General features: G+C 38.2%; 1 protein-coding gene across 3 annotated transcripts in view; it reads right to left on the minus strand.

The window, feature by feature from the left end:
* Window positions 1–17304, minus strand: part of FSTL5 (follistatin like 5) — a 733912-nt gene that overhangs the window by 87381 nt on the left and 629227 nt on the right. For all 3 annotated transcript variants that reach the window (XM_063108449.1, XM_063108448.1, XM_063108446.1), the window contains one exon: window positions 3791–3940. In XM_063108449.1, coding sequence (XP_062964519.1) covers window positions 3791–3940 — 150 coding nt within the window. The remainder of the gene's footprint in view (window positions 1–3790; window positions 3941–17304) is intronic.

Raw genomic sequence — 17304 nt, forward strand, 5'->3', positions numbered from 1 at the left:
ACTCCGCCCTAGAAAAGAATGAAATACTCTCATTTGCAACAACATGGATGAACCTAGAGAAACTTATGTTGAATGAAACAAGCAAAGCAGAGAGGGATAAATACCTCATGTGCTCACTCATATGTGGGAGCTAAGAGAGAAAGGAAGGCAGGAAAGAAAGACCACAGTAGTGCCGTGATCCAACAGAGGGAGGGAACATTCCTAGGGCTACAAATTGGAGTTGAGGGGAGAGGGGGAAGAGGAGGGAGGTTAGGGGATAACTGAAAGGGGACAAAGGGTACAAAAGCAATTTCTGTTAATTCATATGTCTCCAATATGAATCTGGCCCCCATCATGGGCAGGAGGGGGGACAGTCAGCTTTGTATCTCATGAATATTCAAAATAAAAAAATAATGGTGGTGATGGGCATGGTTTGGAGGACTTTAAAAGGAGAGTGAAAGAGGAGGTTAGTTTCTTTCTCTCTGCTTCATAATTTTCTGTCGCATGAAACCCCTTTGGGTCACTGTTGCCACCACCAAGACCTTCATCAGATGTGTTCCCTGGACTTTGGACTTCCTAGCTTCCAAAAATGTAAGCAATAAATTTTGTTTTCTTTATGAAACACCTAATTCTGTATATTTTGTTATAAGCAACAGAAATGGACTAACAGAAAATTGGTATCACAGAGTTGGGGTGTTGCTTAGAACAAATACTTGAAAATGTGGAAATGGCTTTGGAATTGGGTGTTGAGCAGAAGCTGGAGGAATTTGGAAGAACAGGCTAGAAAAAGCCTAACTGCTCCTGGGAGTTTAGAAGACAAGAAAACCAGGGTAAGTTTAGAATGCCTTAGAGACTGGTTATGTGGTGACAACCAGAATGCTGATAGAAATAATGGACTGTAAAGACCACTCTAAGGAGGCCTCAGATGTAAATGAGGAGTTTATTAGAAACTGGGGCAAAGATCAACCTTGCTGTGAACTGGCAAGGAACTTGGCTTCATTGTGTCCATGCCCTAGGACTTTGTGGAAGTTGGAACTTAAGAGTTGTGAACAAGAATATTTGCCAGAAGAAATTTCTAAGCAGCAAAATATTAAGGAAGCTTCATGGCTACTTGCAACAGCCTATGCTGAGTTATGGCAGCAAAGGCATGACATAAAGCCAGAATTTATAATTGAAAGGAAAGCAGAGCGTGAAGATTTGGAAAATTTGCAGCCTGGCCATGTGGTAGAGAAGCAGAGAGCATTTTCAAGAGGAAAAATTCAATGATACTAAGATTAGTACAAAAGAAAGGGATTATCAAGAGAGGGGAGAAAAGGCCCTGAAGGCATTGCAGAAGGCTCTGGTGCCAACCTTTCTATTTCAAGCCCCAAAGCCTAGGGAAACAGAATGATCTTGGAGAAGGCCTGAGGTGACCTCCATGATCTCACTGCCCAGGGCCACCTCAGGAAGCTGCTTCAAGCACCAGAACCACAGCTGTTTCAGCCATTCCGACCATGGCTAAATTGGCCCCAGGTGTGGCTGGACCCACAACGTTGGAAAACATAAGCCAGAAGTCATGGCAGCATCCAAGTAGTGTTAGGTCTGCAGGCTCACAGAATACCAGAGCTCTGAAGGCTTGGGAGCCTCCACCCAATTTCAAAGGATATATGGAAAATCCTGGGGGCCTGGGAAGAAATCTGTCACAGGGGTGGAGTTACCTCAGACAGAATTCACCAGAGCAGTGCTGAGAGGAAATTTGAGTTTGGAGTTGCAGCAGAAAAACCTCACCAGCGCCATGCTTAGTAAAACCATGAGAACGAGGCTGTCATGGAGACCCCAGACCTGTGCAGCTACAAGTGTGCCATGCCAGCCTGTGAAGGCCAAAGCACCACGTGAGACTAGAAAAGCCATAGAAGTGGAGCTGCCTGAGGACTTGGGGACCCCACCCCCACACCAGCATGCAGAAGATGTCCAACATGGAATCAAGGTACATGATTTGCCAGCTTTGAGATTTATTGCTCGCCCTGCTGGGTTTCAAACTTGCTTAGGACCTGTTACCCCTTTCTTTTGGCCTGTTTCTCTCTTTTTGAATGGGAATATGTACCCTATGCTTGCCCTACCATTGTATCTTAGAAGTAAATAACTTGTTTTTGACTTCCAGGTAGGACTTTGAATTTCGGACTTTTGAGCTGAAACAAGTTAATACTTTGAGGATGAAGTGAATATATGTGTATGTGAAAAGGAGTTTTGGGGGGCCAGGGGTGGAATGCCTTGGGTTAAATATGCCCCCCAAACTCAATCCCCACTGTAACCGTTGGTCATTGAGTGTGGTTTGGAGGGCTTTAAAAAGGAGAGTAAGTGAGATTCGTGTTTCTCTCTCTGCTCCATCATTTTCTGCCATGTGAGACCTCTTTAGGTCACTATCACCACCACCAAGACCCTCATCAGATGTGTTCACTGGACTTTGTACTTCCCAGCCTTAAAACTGTAAGCAATAAATTTTGTTTTCTTTATCAATTACCCAGTTTCAAGTATTTTGTTATAAGGGACAGAAATGGTCTAATGCTTGCAGTTTATTATAGTTTGTGAAGTTCTCACTCATTTTGAACTTCTATTTCATTCATATTAGAAACTGAACCAGTAGACTAATTATCCACTATAAATTTGTAACCCTGGAGGTAGCAGAGATTTCTAGTAGAAACACTTTCTATCCTCTTATTTATGATACTGAACACATCTCATATTAAGCAATCAAGAAATAAACACACAATAGATGGATGAATGTTTGGATGGATGAAGTTGTCAATTACTCTTAAAATGTTTAGCCCTACTTTGAATGTGGCACTTTTTCTAGTTCTAGTCAGGACTGAAAATTAGAAGGTCAATTTCAAACCAATATCAATTCAAATAATTCTCTGTAAAAGTAAAGAATAGTTTGTCTCTCAGAAATTTTGATAGTAAACAGGCCTATAGCACTTGCATGTGCCAAGGTCTGCTATAAATGCTTTACTTGCACTAATTCATCTAATCCTTAATATAACTTTGTAAAATATTTATGGTTATGATTCCAATTTAATATATTACACATATTTCAAAAGCAACTTTATTTCCTCTGAGCTGAGAAACAATAGATAAAGATCATCGAGAGGCCAGACTGTGGCCCCAGACTGCCTAGAGGCAAATCCTGCTCCACCCTTTGGGTGTTGTGCAATGGGCTCAGGTCAATTGCCCAAATAGCACAGCCTTGGAAAGAGCAAGGGATGAAATGGTTGTTGGCTCAAACTAGAAGTGTGAAGTCAGAGGATTGTGAAAAAATGACCATGGCAATGTTTATTAGAGATTGTTTTTATCCTTAACCTGTGTACATATTACTTGTTTTACTACTATCATATCCTACTAAGTTACTATTATCTAGTGAAGCCTCCTGTTACCTTGGCTTTTGATAAGAGTAAAAGAAGGAAGATTTAATTCTGATTCTGTAATTATAACTAGGAATATTTTAACTGGCTTCTCACTGGGCCTTTCCTTTCTCCAGGCTGAATAAGCTACTGTGAGGGTGATTTGTGACAAACTGGTCATGTTAATATTACTATGTGCTTTGAATCTAACTTTTAAAAACAAAAGATATTTAAAGTACTCCCTTAATAGTCAGACTCAAGGAGCCAAATGAGAGGAGAGTCTTCAGAAAATGCATACGTTTTCCAGTTATCCAAGCAATGAAACCTGTTATCAATGGCAATAAAATGGCAACATACAAATTAGCTGGTAAAGACTCTTGTATTAAAGTAGTAGTTTTTAAACATTCACTTTCCAAGCTAGAAATCATTCATACCTGAACAACTTTCTGGGACTGCACATCAACGATAAGGACTCTGTCCAAAGTTGGCTGTGCAACATAAATAAACTTGTCTTTGACATTAACCGCTGAGGCCCACACGCACCTCTGAACTTCATCTCCTTCAGCTTTGGGACAGACTTCATCCTGTAATTTAGGAAGTAGAAAATGAAATTTATATTTTAAATTATAACATGGGCATTCCAATGTTATGGGTAAAATTCAATATTTGGTGCTTTGCTACTTTCAACATCAAATGTTAAATATGTATATAGAAAGGGTTAAATCAAATAAAACAGTATATATATCATATTTAATTTCATTAAATACTATAGAAATCAACGTGAATGAGATCCCTTTTAAATAAATTTCATGTATGTAATTACTTAGTTTTCTAGTGAAGTGTACAGTCCTTTCATTTTTTACTACTTGCTTATAACTCGGCAACTTCAGAAATACGTAAGTGCAAACTTTTCCCCAAAATTCTTCCAGTCTCAAGCTTCTTTAACAGAATAAATGTTACACTAAAGTATATTCAGAGTTCTCAGAACATTGGTGGCTGCCCCCAGGCCACATACATGGTCTTGTCAAAACTCGCCAGATCCCCTAGAAATGACTGCAAGAGTCTTCTAATTTTTGGTGAATTAGAATTTTAGAGATATTATGCTAAGGTTGTTATTTACAATGGTTACTTGGTTTTTCTTTTTGGTATCAAGGTCAAATTTTACAAAATCCTTTAATCTACCCAAGACTTTTTATCGAGCACCTTTACCCATGAAGTGCCTTCTGGTTGAAGATTGTATGGTTTATGTTAGATGGTCATAAATGAGGCAAAAAATACCCGCTTTTCATCCTTTCTTTCATTTTGTCAATAAATAATTGTTCAAGGGATACGAGCCTTTGTTACTCATTTTGGGAGACACATCATAAATAGAAGTACATGAAAAATGTCATTTAGGTCATGATTTATTTTTTCAGCCTTTTCTTTTATTTATTAGTCTATTGGTTTGGTGATTCTCCCAATTTACTTATACTTAGAAAAACCGCTAAGAAGAGAGATTTGTTGAACTGCACATAAAATATTTGTGTAATGATAAACACTTATTTATACAGTGATAATGATATAGCAATAAGCAGTTTTCTAGTTTTTTACTTGACTTATTACATAGGTCATTAATAACTAATATTTAATTTCATTGATTTGTATATATCAGTTATTATCTCCTAAGCCAAATTTAAATAATATCTTTTTAGCAGTGATCCTATCCACCATAGGTACTTAATAACCATAAAACAGAATCAACAGCACTTTCATTATCCACATTGCTACACATTTATTTTTATTTAAAGAAATTACTGATAGCAGATATACCACATTTGTCATTTAGTAACTACAGTGAATACCTAACAATATAACCCTTCTCAGGCAGCACATCCATTATAGGTGGTTTTCTTATTTGCATCAATTTTGGAAAATAATGTGAATACCACAGCAGTTTGGAATGAGATATCTAGTGTGTGGTCTGCTGTTTATGTCAGAAAGAACCTGAAGTGTCCATTAATTTTTAAGTTCCAATAAGGTTCAGGAACATGTAACGGTACTGTTCTCTAAACAGCATGGGTTGCTCTAGGCTTCCAGGTCATAAGTAAGAAAAATCTGAAAACTAAGTATTCAACGTATGGATGTTTCAGGTGGCTCTGGAGTTGTGAAATTAACTCCATTTCATAAGTTGTACCACAAACGTTACAAGGTGACTTCTGGTGGGGGTGCCTGAGGAATGCACATGACACGCTTAAGGAGGAACCACAGGCCTGGAGGCAGCACATGCTCAGGACAGAGTTCAGTGTTGTCCTTTCACTCATCAATTCCTATGGAAACATCGTTTTCAATGACAAACTTTCCTTCAGAAGTATACCAAATGTTGTTGAAAAGAATCTGTTTTGTGAGAAACAGGCACTATATAAAATATATACTTGAAAGACATGAAAAGGTGGGAAAAAGTGGGACCTAAGGTTGGCAAAAGGCTATGTATATAGGGAAATGGTTTACAAATTCTTTGCTGTTAGGTAAAACCTACTGACAAAACCTGCCAAAATAATGAAAAGTGTGAGGGACCTACCGCATAACTATCAGCCAGACAACTGTGGAACTAGGAGCAATTTCCACCCCTATGTCTGCTACAAAACTATTCAACAGTAAAATAAACTGCTCTGCTGGGAATTAGTTTCTATTTGTATGCTGTCTCCATAAGACATCCCTGACCAGACTTACAATCATGTTTACAAAGCCATTAAACGTTGCCTGACAACCTGAGTTTTCTCTCTTTTTTTGCCTTATGCCATTATTTCTTATTATAGTCTATCAGGTCCCATTTTAAACTAGCACTCCTCCTTTTCATACTACTTAAATTAATATTTATTTCTGTGAATGGAAATTGTAGAGGAATGTTTTTCACGTACATTAGGAATTTAATGGGATAAAAAGCAGATGAAAAATACCAGAGATGGAAAATAAGATTAAGATAATACTGATGAGGAAAATGGTCAGGAATTATATCAAAGAGAATCATTAAATCACTTTTAATAGAAATGTATACTACCACTTAGGGTAAAAGGAATTAATAAGATATTAGAACTAATGAGTGTGAGGAGCTGCCCGAAATCGCCATTACAAGATGGCGCTGATTTCCGGTGGAGGGCAGGGCTGCTCGGTAACACGCCTGGGCCGATTAGGCAGCCACCAATAAGGTAGGAGCACGTCCTAGGCGAGGAGCAGTCTCTATATAAAGGGCGCGGGTTCCCTCGCTCGGGGTCTCCATTTTTGGCAAGCTTATGCTCTCCCTCTCAAGATGCATTAAAGCTGATCTGCAGAAGGATCCTTTGTGTGCCGCGTCGTTCTTGCTGGCGAGACGGTAGCGCGGGACATTTGGTGCCGAAACCCGGGAACTTGTGTCATCGTCAGCACCTTCGGAGACCCCCTGGAGACAGGGAGGATTCAGAACTGCAGGAGGGTAAGTTCGGAGAGGTATGCCTGTTCTTGGTCTGGGGTTAATCCGGTTGGTTTAAAAGGTTTTGAAATCGCCCGTTGGTGTGGTCAGACTGACGTAGATAAGCAGCTGCACCAGAGACCTGTGTGAGCCTCTAGTACGTAAGGGAACGGCGCGTCTCACAGCGCCTCCCACGGAGTGGGGCGCATTATGGGTTCCACTCAGTCCATGGTTACCGCGTTAGAGGCCGTGCTGAGACAACGTGATATAAAGGTAGGGGGCCGTGTGCTCAAAAATTTTGTAAAAGAGGTAGATCGTGTAGCGCCGTGGTTTGCTTGTTCCGGCTCCTTGACTTTGAGCTCTTGGAACAAACTAGGCAGAGACCTTGACCGCAAGTACGCGGAGGGAGACCTCCGTCAGGGCACCAAGACCATTTGGAAGTTTATTAAAAATTGCTTAGAAGATGAGGGCTGTAAACCGGTAGTGATAGTAGGGCAAAATACATTAGAGGAGGTCCAAGACAGCATGTCAGAAACTGAACGGAGTGAGAGGATGGGTACCCGCAGGAGGAGAGACGTCTCCCATAAGAAAAAGGGCCCTCCCGGTAAGTCTACGGATGAGGGAGAGATTCTAAAACAACAAAGTGACACTCCCGGCACATCTGCCGGTAAAGGAGGGATTTCAAAACCCAGACAAAAGTTGGAAGGGAAAGAAGGAGGCCTCTACCCTATGCAAGAGCTGGGGGCCTTAAAACAAGAATTAGAAGATTTAAAGCCTGCTTTTGATCCAAAGAACAATACCAGTATTCCCTCTCAGGCAAAATGGGCCCCGTATTGCCTGAGCCCCAGAAGGGAGGGAGATACCCCGCCCTGGACGGGCTGCCAGTCCAAGAAGGCGGGGTGGGCAGTGAAAAACCAATTTACCTTTTCGCCTTATATGGGAACCCAGTATAATTCTTCTTTTGCCGGCCTAAATTGGACATTTCAAAACCCCGCGATGGCGATCCGTTCTAACCCTTTTGATGTTTGGCTGTTGTGTGGGGTAAATGGCAGCTGCACGGACCTTTCACCATTTGCCTTTTTAAAAGGCGGTGGTTGGGGAAATGCCGCTTTTCAGTGGAACACTTCCGAGATCTTTGAATCCTCTGTGTCCTTGATGCAGCCGGGATATAATATGTCTGTCTTGCCAACACCAGTTTGCCTATACCCTCCTTTTATGTTTATTTTAAGTAATGTCAGTCCTGAGGGGAGTCACGTCCCTTGTACTAATGGTACCTGCTTTTATGCGCAGTGCTGGAATGCTACGCTGTCTGATTTGGCGATAGTTGCTCGGATGCCTAGATGGATTCCTGTCCCAGTAGAAGCCCCCAATACTATGACCTTGTTCAGACAAAAGAGGGATTTTGGTCTCACTGCGGCAATAGTTACCGCTGTGTCCCTGGCGGCGGGGGCAGCCGCGGCTGCGGCTGTCTCCTTGACTACCACAGTACAGACTGCCGCCACGTTAAATAATTTGTCCTCCGGGGTAACACAAGCCCTAGATTCACAAACTGAGATAAACGCTCAGCTGAAGGGAGGATTAATGGTGGTTAACCAGCGGGTGGATCTTGTGCAGGAACAAATAGACGTTTTATGGCAAATTGCTCAATTGGGGTGTCAATGGAAATATTCAGGGTTATGTGTCACCAGTATCCAATATAAAAAGTATACCAAAGCTGCAAATTTGTCTAAACAATTATCCCAGCATCTTTCAACAGGTTGGACGAGAGAATTTGACAACCTGATAAACCAGCTGCGCATGGCCATTGTGTCCGTGAATTCAACAAGAGTGGATGTCTCCTTCGCAGCCGGACTGTCCTCATGGATTAAAACGGTCGTGTCCCACTTCAAGGAGTGGGCAGGAGTGATTGGGGTTGGCATGTTCTTATGTGGGGGAACTGTGCTCCTACTATGGTTGGTCTGCAGATTAAAAGCCCAGACCCAGAGAGACAGGGTAGTCATCGCCCAGGCATTTCTAGCCCTGGAACAGGGGGCCAACCCTGACGTTTGGCTGTCCATGCTTAAGGATTAGCCTGCTCTGACTCCCCTTCCCCCTTCCTGTTGGCTGGCCTCCCTGAAGCTTGTTCAGAGGAGTTCGCCCTTGCTCAAACAGGTCTATGTGTAACAACAGGCTCCAGTGTGTCCAGAGACGGGCAACTTCCTCCAGACTTGAACCAACCTAAGACATGGTGCCCGGTGGCGATAGGGTCAACCTATGACGGGTAAGGTCAAAGTCTGTGGAGGGACGACCTAGGACAGGAACGCTGGCTAATTTGTCCGCGACCGCCGAGCTTGTACCAGCCGCTTTAAATGATAAAAAAGGGGGAGATGTGAGGAGCTGCCCGAAATCACCATTACAAGATGGCGCTGATTTCCGGTGGAGGGCAGGGCTGCTCGGTAACACGCCTGGGCCGATTAGGCAGCCACCAATAAGGTAGGAGCACGTCCTAGGCGAGGAGCAGTCTCTATATAAAGGGCGCGGGTTCCCTCGCTCGGGGTCTCCATTTTTGGCAAGCTTATGCTCTCCCTCTCAAGATGCATTAAAGCTGATCTGCAGAAGGATCCTTTGTGTGCCGCGTCGTTCTTGCTGGCGAGACGGTAGCGCGGGACAAATGAGGATGTGTGGCAATAAGAAAAATACAATTCTAGTTTAGAATTAGAACTTATCCCCTTTAGGTCATTTCCATATTTAATCACATATTTCCTGTGTATGTATCATCTTCTCCCCAAATTTTAAAAGAGTACAAGATATATTACTAGCAGTGGTGTAAGTTTTAATTTAGCAATGAAAATAGTGTTAATGGTACCTGATTTGCTAAACCTAAGTAAGTCAAAAAGAATAATATACCCACTTGTCTTCTACTAAGACTGCCCTTTTCATTTATAACATGGATAACTGATTAAAATACTTTTCCCTCAGATCTCCAGATTTCTCGGCACGTCATTCACAAAGAAGATAAACATATCGGTGATGAGCACCTCCATTTTCTTTACATCCGACTCAATGAATTATTCCTCTGCCTCAATCTTCCCATCCTTGTCTCTAATCTTAGATCTGTCCACTATCCCCTGCTTTCAGAAAGTCCCGCAAAACATCTCATTTATAACTTTAGTTGTCTCCAAGTGTTCAAGCATGTGCATCGCCAGCTAATTTTAAGCAAGCTATAAAATAACTTTAATTAGATTACTCTGCTTTACCTTCCAATCATCATCGTCTTTTCAGACTTTTGAACAAGCTTTAGAGAATATTATTTCTATTTTCTGGCCTCTCACTCTAAACTGATCATATTTTAAACTGGGTTTCAGGATATTTTCTCTTTCAAAAGAGATGTCTTCAAAGTCACCCGCGGCCTTAGCATTTCTAATCATTAGCCTTTAGTTCTTATTGGGAAGGATTTATTGAGTGCTTACTGTGTGAAGGATATTTTGCAAAGCTATGTTTGAAAACAAAAATTTGAATAGGAGAGAATGCCTGATTTCAAATTGCTTGCAATTGTTGCTGCACTTGGTTGGTTTAGACACATGATTACTCATGAAATGTTCTTTCTTTCTTCCAAGGCAGGGATCAGTGGATAAGGGCCCCCAGGCCAAATTCTGCCCACTGCCTATTTTGGTACAGTCTAGATGCTAAGAATGTTTTCTGCATCTTTTAATGGTTGATATAAAACGGAAAGATTACAATTTCATGACATGTAAACATTATATGAGATTCAAATTTACATAAATAAAGGTTTACTGAAACACATCTATATCTATTTATCTAAATATTGTCTTTAGCTGTTTTCATGCTATAGTGACAGACAAAACTTGTATGAATGGCGAAGCATAAGATATTTACTATCTGGCCATTTTCAGAAAAAAATGTTGCTGATCTCTATTCTATTATACATCCCTATCCCAGTCATAATTTTAGTCCTGTTAGTTACATTCTTTCTGCCTGTGGTGGTTTCTTTGTTCCCTAATTGTGGCTTTAGGAAAGCCAAGGCGTAGACTTGAGTTTCCTGCTCTTTTGCACGAAATTCCTCGGAAAGCTCATCCTTTCTGATTGCCTAATTACTATCACGGTCAATGACACCCAGAGATTAATCTCTGGCCTTGCCATTCACCAAGTGTTCCTCCTTCCATCTCCTTTGAGGAAAATTGTAGAAAGAGAAATTTTAAGAAAAATATAATATGAAACAAAATAGTATACTATATTAAAGGAAGCAATAAAGGTGATTCAAAGCTTAAATAGAGCAATAAATCAGATGTGAAATACTTTCACACATAAACACAGACAGATAGGCAGATAAAGGTAGATAATAACGTTCATTTTATATTAGGGAAGTTTAATAAAACTAAGCAGTTCTTTAAATAATTGACTATTGGGTAGTAAAGAAACAAAGAGTAAAATTGACAATAAAAAATCATTTCTAAACCTATATAGACAAAATAAGTAAGTATAGTTGATATGTAAAATATCCTATCTTTTGGCAAAAAAAAAAAAAAAAAAAAAAAAAAGAAAGTAAAAACATAGACTTAAGTATCTAAGGAAAGGCAGGCTTAGGAGAATGGGGACCTAGAGCCCTGAAAGGAAGGTCTGATTAAACACCAGTGGTCAGGGTTCTCTCAGATGCAAAGGAAAGTAAATATCTAATTCTGTGCATAATTTGGATTGCTAACACGTCATGTGATTTACATAGCTGTGAATGAACACAAACTGGCATTAGTAGTAAGAATAACACAGAAATGTGGATCCAGTAGGTGACCTAAGAAATATGCACCCCGTTGGAGCACTGAATTAGGCAGCATGGTGGATTCTCACCTGAGAGACACTCTTAGGTTTGAAAAGGAAATGTATGTTCAGACAAAGGAGGAGAGAGATGGTTTGATGTTTCAATAAATATGTAAATATAAGCATTTAAGTTTGAAAACTTGTGGAGATACTGAACACCTGGTTCTCTCACAGGTCTGGTCATTAGCTATTGAAAATAAACTAGCTTTAGTAGTTCTGCATTGTTTCATTTTTACTGCCTAAGATCCTAAGACTGGCACATAATTCATCCCTTGATAGTAATTGTAAATCGAACTGGGATAGTTGTTCTCTTGGCTGACAATTTATAGAAATCAACCACTGTCCCAGTTTCTTAATGCCACCAATAATGCATAAGATTGCCGCATCGGAACAATGAGAGTTCAATCAACACAATCTTTTCTGCTTTCTATGGTTTCCTTTTGTTTTTCTTTTCTAGTGCATCTATTTGTAAAAACAAACAAAGCCAATCAATTAATTAACCAATTAATAATCAAAACGTATAACTATAATCTCCGTTGTTCTTTAACAAGTGTGCTCTCCTTTAGCTAGGACATTCTCCTTAATATTTCACGAAAACCAAAGGTTTTCCAGAGCTATTTAAAAGCCCACCACACTACACATTTATGAATCAAATTCTTTTCAATCTACATTTGGAAGCTATATTTCTAATGCCTACAAAATACATCGCTAATTACTATGGGTCTTGCTGATTTTTTTCTTGTCTGAACTTTTTACGGAATTTATATTTTATGCCACATAATTTGGCACTTAATCACATACTATTATTCCTAATTAAAATGTTAGTCTTTGTTATTCCTATATTTCTACATTTGCAGAACATAATAATAAGGCACAATATTTCATCAGTAAACATATGTTTAAATCTCACTTATGATAGCCAAAATATGAGTCAAGAAGTGATGAATATTCCTCAATCATGTCATACATACATTGAGAAACTGAATTCTAGAGCAGCATTAATCAAAATGTGCTCTGTGGACTGCTGCCAGTCAGTATACCATTTGTTATCAAGCTGAAGATAGCACAGACATGGAAAATAACCATTTAGAACCTTTACAGCAATTTGACATTGCCGCAATATCCATGTATGGGATCAGTGGACCTATCTCTTTGAACAGGATTTAGACCAGTTGAGGGGTTGTCAAATTTCCCTAGAGGATATCATGTGGGGAAAATTACCTCCTGGTTTAGGAAAAAATTGATTAAACAAAATCCAAAATAATTCTTTCCCACAGAGAGCTTAACATCACTGAATTCGTACTTTCTTTTTTCTTTTTTCTCCGGTTCTCTGTTTCTCTCTCTCTCAATTTTTCTTTCATATATATAAACTATACGTATATATATGTATATATATGTATGTATATATAGTTTATATATATGCATATATATATACATATATATATGCATATATATTAAACAAAGCTGTCACAACAGCTGAGTCTATTGGTGTAGATTAAAAAGTAAATAACAGAACACTTGGAAAAAGTGTTCACTTTATCAAATGCAATAGATATAATTGTTCTCAATGAATATTTATTCAGTTTGACATAAATCAAGGCAAATAAAACCAGGGCTTTTTTTGTACTGTATCAGAGTGTTTAGGTTTGGATTTCCAGGATATTTCTTCTAGCCATGTGTATGTAAGTTTGTAAATATATATATACACATACACACATATATAGTGATGTGTCACTTAACTATGGGACTACATTCTGACAAATGCCATTAGGTGATTTCTTCATTGTGTGAACATCATAGACTGTACTTACATAAACTTACACACCTAGGCTATAACCGTTGACACAGCAATAGCTTCTACACTACAAACCTGTACAGCATGTTACTGTACAGAATACTGTAGGCAATTGTAACAAAATGGTAAATTGTTGTGTAACTAAACATATCTATACATAGAAAAGGCACAGTAAAAATACAGCAGCACAAGAGGTTTGTTTACACCAGCATTACCACAAACACTCGAGTAATGCACTGTGCTACATTAGCTATGACCTTAGGACTGCCATGATGTCACTAGGTGATCAGAATGTTTTGGTGCCATTATAATCTTATGGGACCACCATCATATATGCTGTCCATGGTTGATCAAAATGTTGTTATGTGATATATAAACACACACACACACACACACACACACACACACACAAGGGTACTTCTAAAAAAGTGGAATTGAAAGATAATATGAATCTTTCCATAAACTTTTTGAAGTACCTTCGTATGTATGATCAAGTCTGAGCACTTATTGAATACACTATTCATCATGTTTCTTTTAATTTTGCTTTGCAATATTGAAAAATCTTGATCTTACAATAATGCATTAAATAATTTAACAGCAATCAATGTCTTACTTATTTGACCATTTTCTTAAAAGGCACTGAGGTTAAAGAACTTTTATCAATTTTTAATTAAGATCAGTGCTTTTTACTGTTAAGTTGTTTGAATTCTTTGCATATTCTGGATATTAATCCTTGGCTCATGCATAGTTTGCAAATAGTTTTTTTCCATTCTACAGGTGGTCTTTTCTTTCTGTTAATTGTTTCTTTTGCTGTGCAGAAACTTTTTAGTTTGATATTATCTCATTTATTTATTTTTTTTCTTTTGTTGCCTGTAGTTTTGGGGTCCTCAGTAACCCAATTAAAAATGGGCAAAAGAGCTGAAAAGACATTTTTCAAAGGAAAATACTCAAATGGCCAGCAGACACATGAAAAAAATGCTCAACATCACCAAGCATCAGGGAAAACAAATCAAAACCACAATGAGATATCATCTCATCCCAGATAGACTGGCTATTATCAAAAAGACAGAGAATAACAAATGCTGGTGAAGATGCAGAGAAAGAGGAACCCTCCTACACTGTTGGTGGGACTGTAAATTAGTGCAGCCGCTATTGTAAAACTGCACAGAGATTCCTGAAACTACAGACAGAACTGCTATACAATTGAGCAGCAATTCCACTGCTGGGTATATACCCAAAGTAATGGAAATCATCATGTTGAAGGGATACCTGCATTTCCATGTTCATCACAGCTCTGTTTAGAATAGCCATGAATTGGAACCAACTTAAATGTCCATGGAACTCTACTCAGCCATAAAAAAGAATGAAATTCTGCCATATGCAGCAATATGGGCAAACTTAGAGAAAATTATGTAAGTGAAATAAGCCAGGCACAGAAAGAGAAAAACTGCATATCTTCACTCATAAGTAGGAGCTAAAAAAAAAAAAAGAAAGAAAGAAAGAGAGAAAAATATAACAATCACAATAATATATTAAACTTCCAAAGGGAGAGAACAGAACTTCAATCACCACAGGTGGGAAAGAAGGAAGGGGCAGGGGGAAGGGAGAAATTGGAAAAGAGCCACAAAAAATAATTACATTGCTTAATGATAAATACAGTAATTATTCTGATTTGAGAATCATGTATCACACACAGGTATTGATATTTAATGCTGTACCCACAATCGATTATGTTATAATTAAATAAGAAAATAAGAAAATAAAATAAATAATTCAGATCACTGCTTATAACCCAAGCAATACTGTTGGGAAAAATGCTAAAATAATTTTCTCATAAGCCTCTTTTGTCCTTGAAGTAATATTTTGTCTTTGAAACAATATTTGCTTGTTACACTAGTCTGGCTTCTAATCACTACTTGCATTTTTGGCTTCTGTAACTGAGCTTAGCTTGCTTATCTGCCTAGACTACATGAATTCTGAGAAATGAAACTTACTGCTATGCTGGCCTTATAAATGTTTCATCTATAAAATCTTTGTGAGGCCTCAGCTCAGGGTCCCGATTTCTAAGCATATTAGCTTGTCTGGGCCCGCCAGTGTAATTAAAGTACCTGGATCTCCAACCTTCTGAGTGTCAGTCATTTCTTGTTGAGTCTGTTTCCACAAAAATGTAAATGTTTTTCTCTGAAATGATGTATATCCCATTTATCACATTCTGTTTGCCATTTTACTGATAAAATATTATAAATAGTCTTTTTCGTATTAGTCAAAGCATAGGTAGTCATGGCAATTTAGCGGTTGTATTTGTATTAATGTGAGCTATATTGCAACACTGTATCAGAATTGTGTTTAGAATATCAAAGGTACAAAGACTACCTTACAGAAAATTTTATCCTTTCTTTTAGTATAATAAGAACATCTTTATGTCTTTCAGTGACAATGAAAATGGAACTGATAACCTATGTTACTACAAGTATTGGTTTCTCTTTAGAGACAGTGTTATTGAGGTTAAAATAAAAAGCTTTGAAGTCAACAAGATCTAGATGTAATTACTCTTTAGCTATACACTTATATTATATTAAATACTCCTCCTATGCCTTGTTTACTTTATTGGTAAAATTACCTATCACAGAGTTATTTTAAGTATTAAATAAACTGTGCTTAAGAGGGTCAACCGATCACTACATATTACCTGTTATTTTTCTATAGAAAATTCTCAATGGGCTACATTTAAAATCTTCCCAAATGGTCTGGAAGAAAGTTTGCTGTACATGTTTAAGTGTTTTAGAGATTACTTTAACTCACGGTTGTGCATAAGGCAAGAAGATTTCTTTTTCCCTCTATATGTCATTTGGCAGTTCTGTGACTGAACAAAAAACCCTTGACCTTTCTCATTTCCTTATCTGAAAATTGAAGGGATAAATTAAAATTTTGTCGATTTTTTTCATAAAAGAAAAAAAATCAAAGTTATTGGAATTATTTCAATTCTGACTAAATGCAAGATATTATGCCAGATTGGAAAATATTGAAGTAGGTAAAAAAAAGTTGATTAAAAAAACAAAACAACATTTGAGTGATAAATTTCAAATGCCTACAAAACATGTCAGACGAAAACTCTAGACATTTTGTAAGTGCAAATCTAGACGACTAGTATCCTGGTTCTCGCCTGGTCTTGTAAAGGAGTTGAATACACTGGCTAGGGGTTGGTCCAGGGGCCAGTGGGCACTAACAATCAGAGGAGCAGGCACTTAATGTCTGTTGGGAAAGGCATAAATTTGAATAGTGGTTAGACCAAATGAATTATCAAGACCAAAAGTCTCAAGTTATGTTAAAAAAACAGTAAATAAACTTGACAAAGACATGATTGAATTTAAAGCTAACAATGAAGCACTAAAGGAACTGAACAATTATGGTGGATATCAATAAATGTACATTATATGGACCCTGAAGGTTTATGGTGCATTAACTTGATTAAAAACTAGTGTGGATAGCTGGAATTAAAGAATGGGGTGTGTTTAATTTTGTTCCCCAAAGTAATCATTTGATTTGCATAGGAGCAAAGATATTCTTTTCTTAATTTATTTCACAAAGCACAATTAGTAAGTTGGTTAGTAAGAAAAAAAAAAGATTAAACTATTTCACTAATACATCGCATATGAAATTAACTGACACCACACACACACACTCACACACACACACACACACGCACACAGCTGCTGCTGTAAGCACATAATTTTTCTTCAAATAATGAAAAGCTCATTATAATGATGGGATCACTATGAACACTAATGAATATCACAATCACTGTGGAAGATAGGCTTTATTCCCTTCTTTTTCTTTTTTCTTTTTTATTATTCCTTCCAAATATGTTGTATTCTCTAGTTTCCTTAAGTAGTAGGAGAGAATGTTTGCCCAGTCAT

The sequence above is a fragment of the Cynocephalus volans genome, chromosome 9 (assembly GCF_027409185.1).
Source record: "Cynocephalus volans isolate mCynVol1 chromosome 9, mCynVol1.pri, whole genome shotgun sequence".
NCBI lineage: Eukaryota > Metazoa > Chordata > Mammalia > Dermoptera > Cynocephalidae > Cynocephalus > Cynocephalus volans.